Source organism: Schistocerca americana, chromosome 2 (assembly GCF_021461395.2).
Source record: "Schistocerca americana isolate TAMUIC-IGC-003095 chromosome 2, iqSchAmer2.1, whole genome shotgun sequence".
Lineage (NCBI taxonomy): Eukaryota > Metazoa > Arthropoda > Insecta > Orthoptera > Acrididae > Schistocerca > Schistocerca americana.
In genome coordinates, this window is record NC_060120.1 from 399,710,710 (window position 1) to 399,730,042 (window position 19,333).

Below are 19,333 nucleotides of genomic sequence, written 5' to 3' on the forward strand. Positions count from 1 at the left end.
GGGTCAGTTTGTGCACCAAATCCTCCACTGGCAACACTTTCGCAATTATGGACGGCTGTAGAGGCAACATAGCTGAATATTTCTGCGGATGACTTCCAATGACTTGTTGAGTCCCTGCCGCATCGAACTGCTGCACTGCGCTGGGCAAAAGGAGGTCTGACATGACATTAGGAGATATTGCACGAATCTTGTCACATCAGTAAGTGGCCATGGGATGTAAAAGCAACTGAAATCACTCAACAGAGGGAAGGCCACTGCACCTTACGGGATACCATTTTGATTCTACATAGAGTATGCGAAAGAACGAGCCCATCTTCTAGCAGCAGTGCATCGTAGGTGTTTAGGGGAACAAAGGTTTCTTAATGATTGGAAATCTGTAGCGCATTAGTTGCTCATTTGTTTTGTTTTGAAGAAAGGCGGCCGTCTGTTCAGTAAGCCAGTTAAGGCAGTTAGTGTGGCTCCACCTCTCGCCTTATACAGACAAAGCGACAAATTGTTTAACCTTTTCTGTCTTTTCCTCGCAGTATATTTATTAACCTTCGTGCATGTTTTTCTGTTTCAGAGGTTTAATCTCGCGTTTTTGCTAGCGTAAATTCATTCAGTCTGTCGTGCAGTAATTGCCCATTTGTTTTGCATTGAAGACGAACATCCGTTAGTTTAGTACGACAGTATGCAGGGCTCCAGCTCTCGCCTGATTAAGATCTACAGAACGAAAATTTAAATGTGTATCTTTTCCTGTCTTTTGATCGTAGTAAATTTATTAAAGTTATTGTGCGTTTCCGTTTAAGCCAGCTACATAGCTCACAGAGGCATCAGCGTCCATTGGTGACATATTGTGCAGGTAGCAAGTCACATATCTAGGATTCGGTCTGTTTTTGTGGTTTACTTCTTCATTTAGTCATGCTAGGATGAGAATGGCGTGTGCATGCTGTTTGCGGACGCAGGAGGAGCTGGCCACAGTTCGTGAACAGCTGACTGCACTTTTGGCTATGGTCAGCCAACTTAAGGTTGCTGCCTCGGGGTGTAGTGTGGGCGGAGAATCCACTGCGTCGTGTGGGACACCTCAGTTGCCGCTTGTTTCGCCCATGGGCTCTATTACCAAGGCACCCATGGGCGTACCCAGTGAGGGGCAGGGGAGGGCAGCTGCCCTGCCCCCCCACCCTCCCCCGAGAAGATATTTGCAGTTTTTTACTAGTTTACTTTTTCATTTAATAAGAAATGCTGCATGTTTTCTCGGATTGTACAAGTGCATTCTTGTATTTAAAATGTTTATTAAAAGCAGTTTTTCACTGGTTTACGGTTTTATTTAATAAGAAGTGCTGTATGTTGTCTCGAGTCCTTGTTTCCTGAGACGCGTAAACCCCCCCCCCCCCCCCCATAGTTCAGATCCTGGGTACGCCCTTGAAGGCATCTCCTAGTGTACTCAACAAAGCTGATGTGCCCACACAGTTGGGTGAGTGGCGGGTGGTTCGCTAATTGTTAGAGTACATCGATGGTGTCTTTTCCTTCCCATCCGTCCACCAGCACGCTGTTGGTTAGCAGATAATGATTGACTGACATCACTTGTTTGAGTTTTGGTGGAGGGATAACCTTCTGGGACGGATAGCACCGAAACAGTGATCGCGAACATGACTGCAATATGATGAATCAGTCTAAACGTAGAGTGATCAGCTATTCCATCACTATGACAGATGAGTTTAAATGTAGAGCTCGTGGATCACCTTCAGACTGTACTTTGGAAACACTCCACAATGCAATCAAACTCTTCCTGTTTCCTTATGTTGTAACTGTCTTGTATTTAAAATCATCCAGTGTGTGTGGTATGTTATGGTAGCGACAGTACCAATATGATTTGTACTGTGTGACGTCTAGTTTTCTGCGAGAGGCTGTGGATCAGAATGTCTAAATGTCAGTTTAGAACCTGACATAGACCTCAAAGTCGTGGCAGAAAAACAAAATGTACGGCAGTGTACAAAGCATGCTACAGCAGAAAAAAATAATGTTTCAAACAATGAAACAGAGCCACAGGAAGCCTCTCTTGCGATTTACAGTATATTCCGTGGGATACGATCATCCTCCTATAGTACAAGTGATGAAACTTTAACGTGGTCTCTGCAATGTATCAGTACCTTTATGTTTTATAGGATCATCACATGAGCTCGAAGCCAGCACGCATGCGGTATTTGTTTTCGGTATATGGGAGGACAGAGATACAGTAAAAATCTTATCGAGTTCTCTATTGGATGAAGTTAGTGGAGCTTTTATAGTTCGTAATTTTTCTCTGGTGGATTGACCAGAACAACGATGATAGAATGTTGGGTTGATAGAGGTTAATGAACCCTGAGGGCCGTGGATCTGTAGTACCTGCTTATAGTTTGGAGAAGCACCACAATACGGTAGCAAAATCCACGTCCTTCCTTCAGTTCCCGTACTGTCTTTGATACTACCTCATGTTGCAGGAGCAGGCATCGTTTCTGTTGAATGGTTAAAACACAGTTCTATCGGAGTAACTCAGCTTCGCCTGTTTCTACCCGGGTTGCAGAAGGTGGTAGATATAGTTTCCTCCGATCCCTACTCACCTCCGACTTACATTGGAATGATCACATGCACAAAGCTGCAGGGATGGTAGTGCAGAGTCTGAGGGGGCAGTTGCAGGATGCATAGGTGCTACCTAAAACGAAACGGGAATTTTGCTGTATCAGATAGGTTCTCATTTCGAGATATGAGAGTGCCAGAAATATGATTCACTAGTGGCTGAAATCATTAAAAGACTTCTTGATAAGATCCAACACTGGTACGTGCTTGAATGGGGGGACTTGATTCCAAGCTAGTGTACATTTCTTACGACTTCAATCATCACATCATCTACTGTTTGTGATTCTTCTCGATCAACCATTGCCTATAGCCCAGTGGAGAGCAGTGTAATTGAGTAGGAGTCTTTCTGTATTTGACGCTCTGTAGGCCACTTTGCAGAGTTTAATTGTCGGTGCAATATGGCGATCTGTGTAAAATAGTTTTTTGTCGCTGCAGAAAGAAAAAGAAAAGGTGGATGGTGCTTCCACACCAGCGGCATCAGTAATTATGCGGGTAAATTCGATAAGAGCCAATCATAATGCTCACTTCATTCACAAGACATCCTTTGTGCTGGAGTATAGGAATCTCTACATAGCTGTGAGAACGTTTGCGTATCTTGAAAGCAGGAAGGGTAACACGTCATGGACGAGGTGCCACGTTAGGATCGCGATTAAGAATGAATTCGATGTTATTCTGCGCTGTTTTCGTAAACAGGTTCAGTTAGGGCAAGAATTTCCGTGCATACACGCCGAGACATCACAAAACCTCCTAGAAAAGCGCATGTTAAGTATCTCTGGGTCACTATACAATTTCTGAGAGTTTGACATGGTTTTTATTTGAGATAGCCATGTGACATCAGTATATGATTGAGAACCTTGTTAGATACGCTTGCGATGGTTTGTAGATACGCGCAACGATGCGTGGGTATGCGCATCACGCATGGCCCGTTAGAGTCGTTAGGGAGAAAGCAGTCTGTGCTATTCTGGAATGGATTTCTGCAGTGTCGCTCGGCAATCAGCTCTTCGCCGGACCGCAGGTAGAGAGAGGGATCACACCAGCAGTGGTGAAAACATGCGAGTCCGGCCCAGAGGATGACTTGGCGCTTATTTAGATAGACATGTGACGTCAGTATAACACTTGAATAACTTTGACATGCCATTGGCAGCGCTCCTGCACTGGCTTGCATCCAGCCGGCCTTGTGGATCATGCTGGAGCCTCTGATAGTTGCGGTTGATAATAGTTCAGAAGCGTTTTTTATGGGTATTGAGTGTTTGTGCACTGGATTATTTTCGGCTGTTTAAGCGTTGTGAGCGTTACACATGCATTATCTTTTGACGATTTAGGAGATGTTTTGGTGTTTGTTGCATTATTTTGCGAGCAGGTAGGTTGGCTGTGCTGTAGGTAATTTGGACAGTTTACGAGTTGATTTCGTGTCTGCACAGCAGTGTACTGCTTTATTTAGGAGGAGTTTGCTTGTCTGTGTGCTGTGTGCTGAAATTATTTGGGTAATTTAGGAGTTATTTGCGTGTCTGCAGAGAATTATTTAGGAGCAATTTATAGGTCTGTGGGCTGTGTGGCGTGAGCCGAAGCATGTAAGAGCGTGTGTTTTGTATCAGTGTGATAAATATATTACCTCAAATCCATCCCTAAATAAATTGTTCCAAAATAAATAAAGTGCGCTCCTTCCTCTCTCCAGCAGCCCAGCGCAGGCTGTCATTTTCCCCTCCAGACAGTCATCTTGTGTTATGACATGGAACGGACAACAGCGACCTCTGGTGACAGTACTGTGTACCAGGTCCAGACCTCGTGGTGACCACACTGTTTCCTGCCATTTCCCCACCATCTTGGGTTATGTCACAGAACGGATGACAGTGCTCTCTGGTGGCAGTACTGTGTACTAGGTACAGACCTCATGGCGAACACACTGTTTCCCACCATCCCGGATAACGGTACTTGCATCATCAGCTGACGTCATGGCCGCCATCTCAGATCAAGTCATGGAACGGATGACAGTGCCCTCTGGTGGTAGTACTCTGTACTAGGTCAGTTGGATTTTGGACCTCGTGGTGAACACACTGGATGGTGGTAGTGCCTCAAACTGTTTAAATAAAAACTGGTGAATGATTTCGACAGTTGACAATTAGCAAGCATGCTTGCAGAATCTTTTAGATGGATTATTATTTTGACGATTTACGAGTTGTTTGGCTCTCTGGACATAAATGTATTGCATTATTTACGAGTGGTTTCCAGGTCTGTAGGCTGTGTGACGTGACCCCAAGCACGTCAGAGCATGTAATTTGTATCAGTGTAATAAATATACTACCTCTCAAAATCCGCCCCTAAATATATTGTCACAAAATAAATAAAGTACATTCCTTCCTCTCTCCAGCAGCCCAGTGCAGGCTGGGTCCTTTTCCCCCAATCCATAGGAAGAGGTGGTGGTCAGATGACTTAGGTTAGTGGAGATAGTTCTAATGCCCTTTCGTTCCCGCCATTTTTCTTACATTAGTAGAGGCCGCATTGTCCTGATGGAATTTGAACTTCACGCCACTTTCTGGGGGTGGGGAGGGGGTTAAGTTAGTGGAGGTAGCCCAGTTGACCTATCTTCCCACCAAAATTCAAACTTCCCGCCAAAAGCCGCCATCTTGAATGTGTCATCGCCGCCATCTTGGATGACGTCATGCAATGTTGCCAAGTCTACACGTCGCCATCTTGGATGACGTAATCGCCGCCATCTTGGATGCATCTGGCAACAATGAAGAGTGGGGCCGTGCTCTCTTTGCTGCAATATTGGCATAGAGAAACAGCTGAAGGTTTTGAAAACAAATAAGTCACCAAGTCCAGATGGAATCTCAATTCGATGTTTCAAAAAGTACTCTACGGCATTGGCCCCTTACTTAGCTTGCATTTATCGTGAGTCTCTAGTCCAGTGGAAAATCCCAAGTGACTGAAAAGAAGCGCAGGTGACTCCTGTGTATAAGAAAGGCAAAAGATTGGACCTACTTAATTGCAGATCAATATCCATAATATCGGTTTGCTGCCGAACTATTGAACATATTCTTAGTACAAATACAAAAAATGTTCTTGAGATCGAGAAGCTTATGTCCACGAATCAGCATGGTTTTAGAAAGCATCGCTCGTGCGAAACTCAGCTTGCCCTGTTCTCACATGATTTACTGTGAACTATCGGTGAAGGGCAACAGGCAGATTTCATATTTCTAGATTTCCAGAAAGCGTTTGTCACAGTGCTCCACTGCAGGCTGTTAAAGAAGGCACAAGCATATGGAATCGGTTCACACATTTGTGAGTGGCTTGAGGACTTCTTAAGTTATAGGACCTAGTATATTGTCCATGACAGTGAGTGTTCATAAGAGACAAAGGTATCGTCAGGAGTGCCCCAGGGAAGTATGACAGAATTCATGTATATTTATGTATGTAGATTCTCTACATACATAAATGAGTTGGCAGACAGGGAGGGTAGCAATCTGCGATTGTTTGCTGATGATGCTGGGGTGTAAGGTAAGGTGTTGAAGTTGAGTGATAGAACACAAGATGACTTCGACAAAATTTCTAGTTGGTGTAATGAATGGCAGCTAGCTCTACATGTGGAAAGAATGTAAGTTAGTGCGGACTGAGTAGGGGGAAAAAACCGTAATATTCGGGTACAGCATTAGTAGTGGCCTGCTTGACATAGTCACGTCGTTTAAAGACCTGAGTGTAATGTTGCAAAGCGATATGAAATGGAACGAGCATACGAAGATTGTGGCAGGAAAGTCGAATGGTCGACTTCGGTATATTGGGAGAATTCTAGGAAAGTGTGGCCCATCTGTAAAGGAGAGCACTCATAAGGACGCTAGTGGGAACTATTCTTGAGTACTGTTCAAGTGTTTGGGATCCGTAACAGGTCGGATTAAAGGAACACATCGAAACAATTCAGAAGCCGACTGCTAGATTTGTTACTGGTAGGTTCGAACAACGCGCAAGTGCTACTGAGATGCTTCGGGAACTCAAAATGGGAATCCCGGGAGGGCAGTCGAAGTTCTTTTCGAGGAACACCACTGAGAAAATTTAGAGGATAGGTATTTGAAGCTGACAGTAAACGATTCTGTTGCCTCCAACACACATTGCGTCTAAGGATCACGAAGATAAGGCACGAGAAATTAGGGCTCACACGGTGGCATATAGATAGTTCTTTTTCCCTCGTTCTATTTGCGAGTGGAACAGGAAAGGAAATGACTATAAGTGGTACGTGGTATCCTCCACCACGTGCCGTAAGGTGGATTGCGGAGTATCGATGTAGATAAGAGCACAGTAATTCCAGTTTTCGAGAAAGGTCACGCAACAGTCGCATAAAACTATAGGCCTATATCTCTGACGCCTGTCCTTTATAAAATTCTGAAACATGTTTTATGCTTTCATATTACAACACCTCTGGAGAACGAAAATATCCTCTTTAGGAATCAACATGGGTTCCGACAACGATTGTGGCAAGCCAAGTTCACTACGTTTGTCCACGAGGTCCAGAAAGCAGGTAGATGTCATGTCCCTTGACTTCTGGAAGGCATTCGATACAGTTCCGCACTGCTGCTTAATAGACAAAATACAAGCATACAGTATATCAGACAAAGTGTGTGACTGGATTGACGTGCTTCTAGCAAAACATAAAACAGTATGTCATATTCAACAGAGAAAAGTAGCTTTGAGCGTACCTCATGGAAGTGTTATAGGCCCATTACTTTTCACGATGTATACAAATGACCTGATACATAACATCGTAATGATGCTGATGTATACAGAGAAGTCGCAACGCTAGAAAATCATAGCGAAATGCAGGAAGACGCGCAGAGGATCGACGCTTGGTGCTGGGGTTGACAATTGACCCTCAATATAAACAAATGTCATCTATCACGTGTACATACACATAAGGATGCATTATTGTATGATTAAATAATTCCAGAACAGCCACTGGAAGCAGTTACTGCCATAAAATATCTAGGAGTATGCTTATGGAGCTCCATACATCGTAGGGTGGCTTGTGGACTATAATTGCAGATGTGGATGTGGATGTAGATGTAGGAAGGTCACCTCACGTACGGTACTCTTTGTGTATGCCTAGACGGCTCATTCAGCATGCCGAAGACCTTGTTCTGGCAGCCACGGACGACATAAAATGTAATCAACTGCCAAGTGTGGCACACGTTGTAATGAACAATGCCCGTCATCTGGGCTCTGCGGTCACACTTGGTTCATTCCACCCACTGGCAGAGAGTTTCAATAAACACAGCCTTGTACACAGAGTTTCAGTAAGTACACGATTTGTAGCATTGTCCCCAGAGCTAATCGGTGCCCTGTGAGACAAATACAAGGCTTGAATCAGAGACTTTGAGAGTTCTTTAAGAAGCTAGGCTGTGACTTGCTAGACTTGCGTCCTAGAGTTGAGAACTACAGGGGCACCCTAAATAAGTCAAAAATGCATTACACATCAGACTTTCCTACTTATGTGGTTGATTTTGTGTGGAGTGGAGATTTTTTAGCCTAGGTAAGTCTCCATCCAAGCTGGATAATGAGAGCTGTAGGAGACCTGAAGTATTAGTGTAAGATCCAGATAAATGATGCCCCTCTCCCCATCCACAGATTAAACGATTACAAACCTAGTGATCAACTTCCAAGGCACAAAATGCTTACTAAAACCCAACATTGACAGCAGTGAAACTTTTAGGTTTAGCCTAAGTCTATATCAGAAGAATGGGAAATGACAGTGGCGTATCTATTGCAGCAGACAAGGAATTCGAATCCACCGAGATAGAAATTGAAGCTGGATATGAGATTGTTTGGCCAACGGCCTTGCCACAATGTTAACACTGATTCCCATCAGATCACAGAAGTTAAGCGCTGTTGGTAAGAGGTGTGCACCCAGCCCTCGTGGGGCAAACTGAGGAACTACGTGATTGAGAAGTAGCGGCTCCAGTCTCGTAAACTGGCATACGGCCGGGAGAGCAGTGTGCTGACTATGTGCCTCTCCATATCAGCATCCAGTGACGCCTGTGGGCTGAGGATGACAAGGTTGGTCAGTACCGTTGGGCCTTCATGGTCTGTTTAGGCGGAGTTTAGTTTAGTTTATGAAATGGTTTGGTGAAGCCCTAGTATCAAGCGTGGGAATTAACCTACAATTGAGTTCTTGTATCGAGCACCAGACTCACTCCTAGATGCATCCGAAAACTTGAGAGAAAATGTTTGCTAACTAGTACACAAGGTGAACCACCTAAAACCTGCGCCACAAATATTGCGGAAATGAAATCTGCTATTGATGTGCGTTTTTAACAGAATGCATTGGTAGTCAGGGACTTGTACTGTTAGCCTGTCAACAGATTATAATAATACTTAGAAAACGTATTTTTGTACAAACATGCGGGTTTAATAGTACTTAGAAAGCGTATTTTTGTGCAAACATACACTTTTTTAAATGGAAAAATGCCTATTGACACTAACAGATTATAAGTAGGATAAATTAGAATGTCAGTGGAGCCTGTTGCAGCATTCTAATGCGAGTCGTTTACGAGATATATTTTGAAAAGTTTCCAAACCAATGCTTGATTGTATTGTTCTGCCTGTGTAGTTGATAGGTACGATGTCGTTATGTTTGCTCGCTGTGTGCTTCTATGTTCCTTGAGTGCACTGCGACTAGCTAGTCAGTCAGTGTGTGAAATTCCAAGTAGAAGGTGGTAAGTGGAAGATGGGATTTACCATCGAAGAAGAAGCTGGCATGTTCGTAGTGTATGGGGAGAATAGGAAGAATGCATTTCGTTCTTATACGGCGTAAGCGACAAGTTATCCCAATAGACGTCAACCATCTCTGCAATTATTTATTAGCCTCTTCAACCAGGTACGTGATGGAAGTGGTAGTGTAACACCTAGACAACCTAACAGAAGGAAACAAGTGACGACAGAAGAGAGGGAAATTAATGTTCTTGCTGGTGTTGCAGTTCTCGTGGTCGTGTGGTAGCGTTCTCGCTTCCCGCGCCCGCGTTCCCGGGTTCGATTCCCGGCGGGGTCAAGGATTTTCTCTGCCTCGTGATGACTGGGTGTTGTGTGATGTACTTAGGTTAGTTAGGTTTAAGTAGTTCTAAGTTCTAGGGGACTGATGACCATAGATGTTAAGTCCCATAGTGCTCAGAGCCATTTGAACCACTTGCTGTTGCAGTTGATTCACATTTTTGCCCCTGCACAATCACACGAGGAAGTGATATGAGTCAGGTAAGTGTCCTACACATTCTCCATCGACATAGGTCCCATCCCTACCACATCTCTCTCCATCACGGGCCGCACGGAAACGATTATGCGAATCGTGTTAGCTTCAGTGCATGGGCATTGAGACAAGATACTCCAGGTGTATCATTAATCTTATTTAGGGAGAAGGCACTATTACCAATCGTGGCCAGGTAAACCGCCGAAATATGCACTATAGGTCTATTGACTATCCCCGTTGCCTTCGCCAGTGGAACGTCAGCATCCAAGTAGCGTAAACGTGTGGTGTGGGATAGTGAACCATCAGCTCATAGGCCCGTTGTCCTTAGACAGAACACTGAATGCGCACAAGTATTGCAGCCTTCTAACAGACCGTCTTCCACGGCTGCCAGAAGACGTTCCTTTGAGACTAGGAGGAACCTATGGTACCAACATGATGGCTGTCTAGCCCACTGTGCACGCAAGTACTACAGCATGCCTCCTCGAATTGTTTCCAAATCTCTGGACTGGACGCAGACGACCTGTATCCGGTCCGACCTGTTCCCCGAATTTTACGCATGTAAACGTTTTTCTTTGGGGAAAGCTGAAGCACGCTGTCTACAAGGACATACCAACTACTCTCAATGTTATGCATCGACGTATTATCGCAGCCTACTTGGACTTCTCCGCTGAAGTGCTACCATGTGCGCAGCAGTCGTTCCATACCAGACAGGAAGCGTTATTGCCACTTCCGGTGGTCATTTTGAATACGCCCTGTGATGGTCAATCATCTCGTTACTGGTCGGAATCCACATAACTAGTGTGTGCACTTGTTTCGTTCTTAGGTGTGAGCTACCACAGGTACTGAACAAGTGTAGTGTGGGTACTTTCCAAAATGATATCTCGTAAACGACTCGCACTAAAATCTGCAACAAACACTGCTGACATTATAATTTACCCTATTTTAGTTAGCTAATGTCAATAAGCATTGTTCCATTTAAAAAAGCGTATGTTTGCACAAAAAATACACGTTCTAAGTTGAAGGGCTAAGAATACGAGCCCCAAGCTATCAATCTATGCCGTTAAAACCGCACATCGGGAGCACTTTCCACTTCCACAATATTTGCGGTGCAAGTTTTAGGTGATTTACCCCGTGTACGTTCCCCACCCATAGTGTCATGATTGGATAAGACTTTTAATCACCTAACAGTCAATGGGAAAAAATTACACTTTTGTGGGCATGTGGAGACATTCTGCGTAATAATATTATAATAATTCTTTGAGCACTACTTGGAACAAACAATTGAGAAGTCTGCACTTGATGAATCGAATGGGAACAAACACGCTTGACCTCTTTGAAGATGTGTTTACGAAACTGGTGTCAGTGACAATGAGGCAGTGGATAATGCTTAGTACAACAGTTCGTGAAGGTAGCGATCCTCCATGATATACAGCCTCTGTGAAGAAACGTCTTCGGAAACAGCGACTACCGCATAATGTGTGTAAAACTAAACATAGTGATACAGATAGGGACATACTAAATAAAACGCATTTGGATGTCAAAAGTCTTCAATGACCTCTGCAGTAGAATTTTATCGAATGACCTCTCACGAAACCAAAAGAAATTCGGTCATATATAAAGGCTGTTAGTGGTTCCATAGTTAATGTCCTGACGCTCGTGGATGTCTAAGGAAACGAAACTGATAGTAGCAAAACAAAAGCAGACATTCTGAACTCCGCTTTTAAACAAACCATTACGTAGAAGACACAGAAGTACTGCCACATTTTAATTTGTGGATTACTGCAGAAATGAGGAACAGCTGAAATCGGTAAAATTTAGCAAAGCTGCCAAGCCTATTGGAATCTATGTAGCATTTACAGTAGAGTTAGCTTCGTGACATCAGTGGTGCGACAGCAAACTTGCTCGTTTCTCACAAAGGTCCGTAAAGCAATGGATCAAGTCAGTCAAGTGATTGCTGTATTTCTTTGCTTCTGAAAGTCATTTGACTCAGTACTACACCCATATTTATAAACAGAAGTACGATCATATGGGGTATCAAACACAACTGGTGACTGAGTTGATTATTTCTTTGTGAGGAGGATACAAATGTTATTTTGGATGGAGAGAGATCAACAAAAGCAGAAGTAACTTCAGGCATGCCCAAGGGAAGTGTACTGCGGCCCTTGGCGTTAATTTTGTACGTTAATGACTTGGCAGACCATATTAATAGTGCCCTAAAAATTTTTTACAATTAAGACAGCCACCTACAGTGCAGTAATGTCTGAAATAGAAATGTACAGATATTAAGTCAGATACTGATAAGGTTCAAAAGAGATGCAAACATTGAGAAAAAAACTGTGACTTCACAATATCACTGAACCGCAACTGGAATCCATAAACTCTTACAAATACCTGAATGAAACCATTTTAAGGGTATGAAATATAATGATAAAATAAGATGAATCGTAAGTAATAGTAGGCAGCAGACTTCATTTCATTTGGAGGATACTGGCAAAATACAGTCAGTCTAAGTCTATGAATGCGTCTCTGCTATTTGCCCAACTAGGCCAATCAAATTACACTCCTGGAAATGGAAAAAAGAACACATTGACACCGGTGTGTCAGACCCACCATACTTGCTCCGGACACTGCGAGAGGGCTGTACAAGCAATGAGAACACGCACGGCACAGCGGACACACCAGGAACCGCGGTGTTGGCCGTCGAATGGCGCTAGCTGCGCAGCATTTGTGCACCGCCGCCGTCAGTGTCAGCCAGTTTGCCGTGGCATACGGAGCTCCATCGCAGTCTTTAACACTAGTAGCATGCCGCGACAGCGTGGACGTGAACCGTATGTGCAGTTGACGGACTTTGAGCGAGGGCGTATAGTGGGCATGCGGGAGGCCGGGTGGACGTACCGCCGAATTGCTCAACACGTGGGGCGTGAGGTCTCCACAGTACATCGATGTTGTCGCCAGTGGTCGGCGGAAGGTGCACGTGCCCGTCGACCTGGGACCGGACCGCAGCGACGCACGGATGCACGCCAAGACCGTAGGATCCTACGCAGTGCCGTAGGGGACCGCACCGCCACTTCCCAGCAAATTAGGGACACTGTTGCTCCTGGGGTATCGGCGAGGACCATTCGCAACCGTCTCCATGAAGCTGGGCTACGGTCCCGCACACCATTAGGCCGTCTTCCGCTCACGCCCCAACATCGTGCAGCCCGCCTCCAGTGGTGTCGCGACAGGCGTGAATGGAGGGACGTATGGAGACGTGTCGTCTTCAGCGATGAGAGTCGCTTCTGCCTTGGTGCCAATGATGGTCGTATGCGTGTTTGGCGCCGTGCAGGTGAGCGCCACAATCAGGACTGCATACGACCGAGGCACACAGGGCCAACACCCGGCATCATGGTATGGGGAGCGATCTCCTAAACTGGCCGTGCACCACTGGTGATCGTCGAGGGGACACTGAATAGTGCACGGTACATCCAAACCATCATCGAACCCATCGTTCTACCATTCCTAGACCGGCAAGAGAACTTGCTGTTCCAACAGGACAATGCACGTCCGCACGTATCCCGTGCCACCCAACGTGCTCTAGAAGGTGTAAGTCAACTACCCTGGCCAGCAAGATCTCCGGATCTGTCCCCCATTGAGCATGTTTGGGACTGGATGAAGCGTCGTCTCACGCGGTCTGCACGTCCAGCACGAACGCTGGTCCAACTGAGGCGCCAGGTGGAAATGGCATGACAAGCCGTTCAACAGGACTACATCCAGCATCTCTACGATCGTCTCCATGGGAGAATAGTAGCCTGCATTGCTGCGAAAGGTGGATATACACTGTACTAGTGCCGACATTGTGCATGCTCTGTTGCCTGTGTCTATGTGCCTGTGGTTCTGTCAGTGTGATCATGTGATGTATCTGACCCCAGGAATGTGTCAATAAAGTTTCCCCTTCCTGGGACAATGAATTCACGGTGTTCTTATTTCAATTTCCAGGAGTGTATATGAATGCATGGTGTCTGTTCTTTCGGACATATCCGAGAGAACAGGCACCACTCTTTCATATAATTTGATTGGTCTTGCTGGGCAACTGATCCACCTTCTTCAGTGCAGATGGTGTGTCTGTTCTTTTGGATATGTCGAAAGAACAGACACCACACATTCATATACGAGGATTGGAACTTTAATAGTGGCAACTATTTATTTACAGCTCGTACAAAATAGATACGTGTTTCAAAGTTTTACTGACCTTCAAAGTAGTCACCTGCACTGTGTATAACCCGTTGCGAGCGATGTGGAAGTCGTAGGATATTCTTAGCAGAGCCAGTTGTGGTGACAGTTCGAGCGGCGCGGTCTATTGCCCGACGAATTTGTAGCAGTTCTGAAGCGAATTCCGTGAAGTGTTTCCTTCAGTTTAGAAATCGAGTTGAACTTACGAGTGCTTAAATCAGGGGAGTGCAGTAGGTGGTATAGCACTTCGCAGCCCTATCAGTCAAACAAATCAGTAACAGCTTGCACTGTACTTACTTGAGCATTGTCCTGCAAACTGATGGTCAGGTCCCGCAGAAAGTGTCATCACTTCTGTCTCCAAGCTGGTCGTAGGTTGTGTGCCAAAAATGAACAGCATAGAGACAGAAGTGATGACACTTTCTGAACTGAAGGAAACACTTTACAGCATTCGCTTCAGAACTGCTACAAATTCGTCGGGCAATAGGCCGCGCCATTCGAACTGTCAACACAACTGGCACTGCTAAGGGTACCCTACGACTTCAACATCGCTGGCAACGGGTTATACACAATGCTGGCGACTGCTTTCAATGTCAGTAAAATTTTGAAACTCGTACCTATTTTGTACGAGCTGTAAATAAATAGTTTTAATCTGCCAGGAAGTTTCATATCAGTGCACACTCCGCTGCAGAGTGAAAATCTCATTCTGGACAAATTGAATATACTCTTGTCAACGAGTGGTGGGCGGATTTGCCGTCCTGAACTGGACCGTGCATCGCAATCACAAGCTCGATCAGGCACTGTACTTCGTGCTGCGCGGTGTTGGGTTGTATTCCCCGAGTAGTGTAGCTGAGACAGCGAAGCGACAAAAATTCTTCAACGCGGTTCGAGGTGTTTGTGCATGAGAAAGACTTGGAGAGAGCGTAGTGGAAAGTTCGCAGTATGTGTAGACGAGACGGCGTGCAGAGAGAGAGAGAGAGAGAGAGAGAGAGAGAGAGAGAGAGAGCGAGAGAGCGAGAGAGCGAGAGCGCGCGAGAGAGAGAGAGAGAGCGAGAGAGCGAGAGCGCGCGCGCGCGCGCGAGAGAGAGAGAGAGAGAGAGAGAGAGAGAGAGAGAGAGAGAGAGAGAGAGAGAGAGGGGTGGCGGGGGGGGAGGGGGGGGGGGGAGAAAGCACGGCTCCTGCGTGCACGTTTAGTGACGAGTATCGGGACGCCACATACCTTCTGGTACAAGCTAAATACTTCTGTTTGTTGTTTCTGATCGTAGCATGACTGTAGATTTATTATGTTGCTTGTCACCTCATTTTTGGCTCTATCACTGAGAGAGAAAAATAACTTTTATCAAACCAACTTCGATATATTTGTAAGAGCCGTTTTTCTCAGTGTATGACAAGACATGATGTATTGTGTTCTTTAGGTTGACATTATTTTGGCTGAGACCTTGCAGAGCCTCAGCGCTGGCCTAGTGAATGTTCCCGGGTTGAATCCCTCACCCTGCAGCAGGGCGTGTGCTGTTTTGAAACTTTCTGTTACATTAAAACTGTGTGCCTAGATAGCCAATCGGTAAGAACATTGCCGTGAAGGGCTAAGTTGCGGATTCAAGTCCCCGTGTGGTACATCATTTCATCGTGTTAGGAAGCTTGGAAACAGCGCACAATTCGCTGCAGAGCGGAAGATACGTTCTTTTAAACCGGATAGTAGAAGTAATTCCTTGGGAATAAACCACAAAAAGAAGAATGAAAAGAAGTCTTTTGTTCTCGAAACTTTTGTGATGAAAATGGTCAGTGGGCCCTTGCTGATTTCAGGTGGTAAAACGACTATGGCAGTAACGATAGGATAATGTTTTTGGCGTACTTACCATGATTTACTTCGTGGTTGCGAATGACCTGGTCACGAAAGCTCGCCAGGCTGTTCAGCTTGTCGTAATCGTCCGAACCGGGATAGCGGGTGCCGTGCCGTGACAGGATCCATATTTGCTGTGGCTCGCAGTCTGAAAACATTTGTTCAAACGTGCATGTTATTGTTCACACTGCCTTTCAATAAAAGAGAGGTTGTCAGGTGTTCGACACGATGGAATTACGCGAACAAGGAGAGAGGTTTGGATTCAGTGTTCCACTGGCAGAATGGTCCAAAAGACGGAGCGCTATCACTTCAGTTGTGCATGATATGAAACGAAACAGACTGTGACCTGTCCAATCAATCGTACTGGGATTTGCATCGCATAAAGTATTTTGTGATAACAAGAAAAACTTGAATCAGCGTGAATGGACAAGGATTTCTACGTAGATCCTTTCACGCGGGGTGTCCCCCAAGGGAGCGTAAATGGACCACTAAGCTGGAGCACGTCAGATCGTTTAAATATTTGTGGAAAATCGTTAGAAACGATATGAAACGGAATGGACACGTTAAGACTGTAATAGGAAAGGTAGTTGGACGATTGAGGTTTGTTGGACGAGTTCTGAGAGAGTGAGGTGTAGTTGTAAAGCAAATTACATACAAGGCCCAAGTGAGACCAGTTCTAGAGTACTGTTCCAGCGTTTAAACTCAAGATCAAGAAGCCTCATCAGTATATACCAGCGAATTAAGAACACGGATCATAACAAGTGTGTATTCAATAGTACAGTATGACAGATCTGCCCGAGAAACTTAATTGGGAATGTTTGCAAGACAAGCGACGTTGTTCTGTTGATAACGTGGTAAATTAACTTAGTGAACAGGTGTTGAGGAAGACTGTGCGGCAGTTTTGTTGCATTTGTAAAATATAAGCTTTCTCAGCCGGAAATATCACACTTATTCCGGGCTGTTATACCATTTCATTTATGTTCAGAATTTTTCCCAATAAAAAGAGAATTGTGGGAGAAAGTTCTCATCCAGTGGTATGCTCGTATCAGGGGAAGCCATAACACCTAGAAAGCGACGTCGTGCAACATATCTGAATGATGATAAGTAATGCAACAAATGTTAATAGTTATGAGTTGATCATCAATTGTTATTTTGGAAAAGAAACTGACTGACGCTGTCTCAGGGTTCATAATTTTCAAACAGTAAAATAATGTAGATGCGATTCTGAAGGGGGTCCAGTTTGGTTTCTCCTTTCGGCGGACAGGGTGACCTCCCGATGCCGAGCCGTATGCAAGCGGTGAAAAAGACAGGCAGGTAGGCAGACGGTATGGACGCGAGGGAAAAACTCTGCCCTCACATAGTAATGTTGAGAATTTCAAAATACGTGATGCAGTCTTGAAAAATTCAGCAATTCAATTAAATTGCATTTAGATTGTTATTTACCTTAACAAGTTACCTGTTTCCTCTGCTCAAGTAAATTTAAGTGATAAGTTTGAAAGTATAAATGTTTTTCACAAGTTCATGATAACGACAAAAACTTGTCGTTATAAACATCAGAAGACTACGATATTGAACACTCCTTACAGCTCAATAATCGTTAATAAAATCTATGATCGCGTTTCTTATTTAAATTTGCTGAGATCATGTTTCAGTTAGAGTAAATTTTCTTGATTGAATTTTCTAAAGTAGTTATTAGCATGATAAGTTTTTAATCACATTGCACAATAATGCTTTGCATTGGCAGCAATTGTGCTGCAATTAAATTAAAGTCATCTTATCCACATTGTGTGAGTTTGCAGAAAGGTTTACCGTAGAATACGTAAATATTACAGTTTAAAAGTGAGGTCAGGTTTTTTAAACAAAGATTTCAGATAAATTCTGGTTTAGAAATTTAACTGCAGTCACATTTCCTTCGGAAACCTTAACTGAAATTTTCTTCCTGGCGATCACTCTTCACAGTTTTAATTCGATTTTTCAGGGAAAGTTTTACGGTAATTGACCACAGATCTTGTCGAGTCTCACTGAAGCTAACTGCTGTTGCGGAAAGTGATTAGAACCACAGAAGAACAGAAATTGTTCGTAACATAGACAGTGATTTGTTTTGTTTGATGATTAGGGCATCGTTCTATTGTGGGTCGAACCGTCCAATCATTTCTGCACATTAGTGATTAAGTTCGTTACCTGATTGGAAAAATTCATTCAGAACACGGTCAAAGGTTCAGTAAATATATTGTAACATAAAAGGCGGGAAAGATTTAATTTTGTCGACTGTAGAAACACGTACAGGCCCAACTAGGCAAATGCATGACGATCTCCACAACAAAAACTGCCAGACGTACCGGCAAAGTTTACAGCGTGCGGCCGCAGATTCTATTAAATTCCCAAGGCAAAGAAAGATTTATCATTTCGTACAATCCTATCAATGAACGTGGCAATAAGCGCAAAGGCACGTAAGCTGTTATTTATCGTAGTTAAACTCAAATTACACTACTACGAAAAGAAATATGCGAACTTAAACTTCAAACCCATCAGGTACAAGTTCGCGTGGGATTTTAGTGAAAGTTGCTACGAGCGATTCTATCACAGACCCAAACATTTCGTTCCCGTCCGTTGATGAGATCTTCAAGTCGGGGTGTAACGTTTTTCCAAAAGGTCCCTAAATGAAGTAAAATTCCGATTTCGCGTCTTCGGCGCAGAGCCACGAACGTCACATTGTCTTGGAAACTCGAGCGCACTTGGCCGTAATCAGCAGCTGATGTCCACTAGTGCTTTTGACCCATCGTGGAAGACTGGTACACATCCTCTTCAGTACCAACATCCGGATAACGGTCGATTGCACTCGAGTTTTCAAAACATGCGACATCACGGTTCTAGACGGGAGCATGTGGGAACACAATTTTACTTCAGTCAGCAGCGAGCAAGGGTATACATCTAACCTTCGAAAAAGGTATGCCCTCTGCAGACGGAGAAGAAATCTCGGTTTCATTAAAAAATTTATCTGATAATGGCAGAACAGCCTATAATATTTTACAATTTTTAATATGTAATCGTATATCCCACGTAGGGATTATGAGAATGACATGAGAGAGATTGTGGTGCATATAGAGACACATGTATGCAGTCACTTTTCCCTCTCCGAATGAAACAGGGCAGAAAATTTCTGAGAATAGTGTGAAACACCCTCTGCCGCGCACATTTCAGTGGTTTTTTATTCCCGTCATACCGTCGGTGGAATGGTGACCAATACAATATTGAAAAAGTATTGTTTTTAGTCTACAATCGCAATTTAATTATCTTTGCCTACTGGCTACCGGTTTCGGTGCACAGTACCATCCACAGGCGATCCTCGATCTAAAAAGTCCATTTCGTAGTTAGAACAATAATGCATGACAAACGTGAGGTATACAAGGTGATTCATCTGCCACAACCTATGGATTTTATGCAACCCGCAACGCATTCAAAATCTC

General features: G+C 44.3%; 1 protein-coding gene across 2 annotated transcripts in view; it reads right to left on the reverse strand.

The window, feature by feature from the left end:
• LOC124594986 (multiple inositol polyphosphate phosphatase 1) overlaps window positions 1-19,333 on the reverse strand; it is a 299,958-nt gene that overhangs the window by 81,336 nt on the left and 199,289 nt on the right. For both annotated transcript variants that reach the window (XM_047133524.1, XM_047133525.1), the window contains exon 3: window positions 15,883-16,014. In XM_047133524.1, coding sequence (XP_046989480.1) covers window positions 15,883-16,014 — 132 coding nt within the window. The remainder of the gene's footprint in view (window positions 1-15,882; window positions 16,015-19,333) is intronic.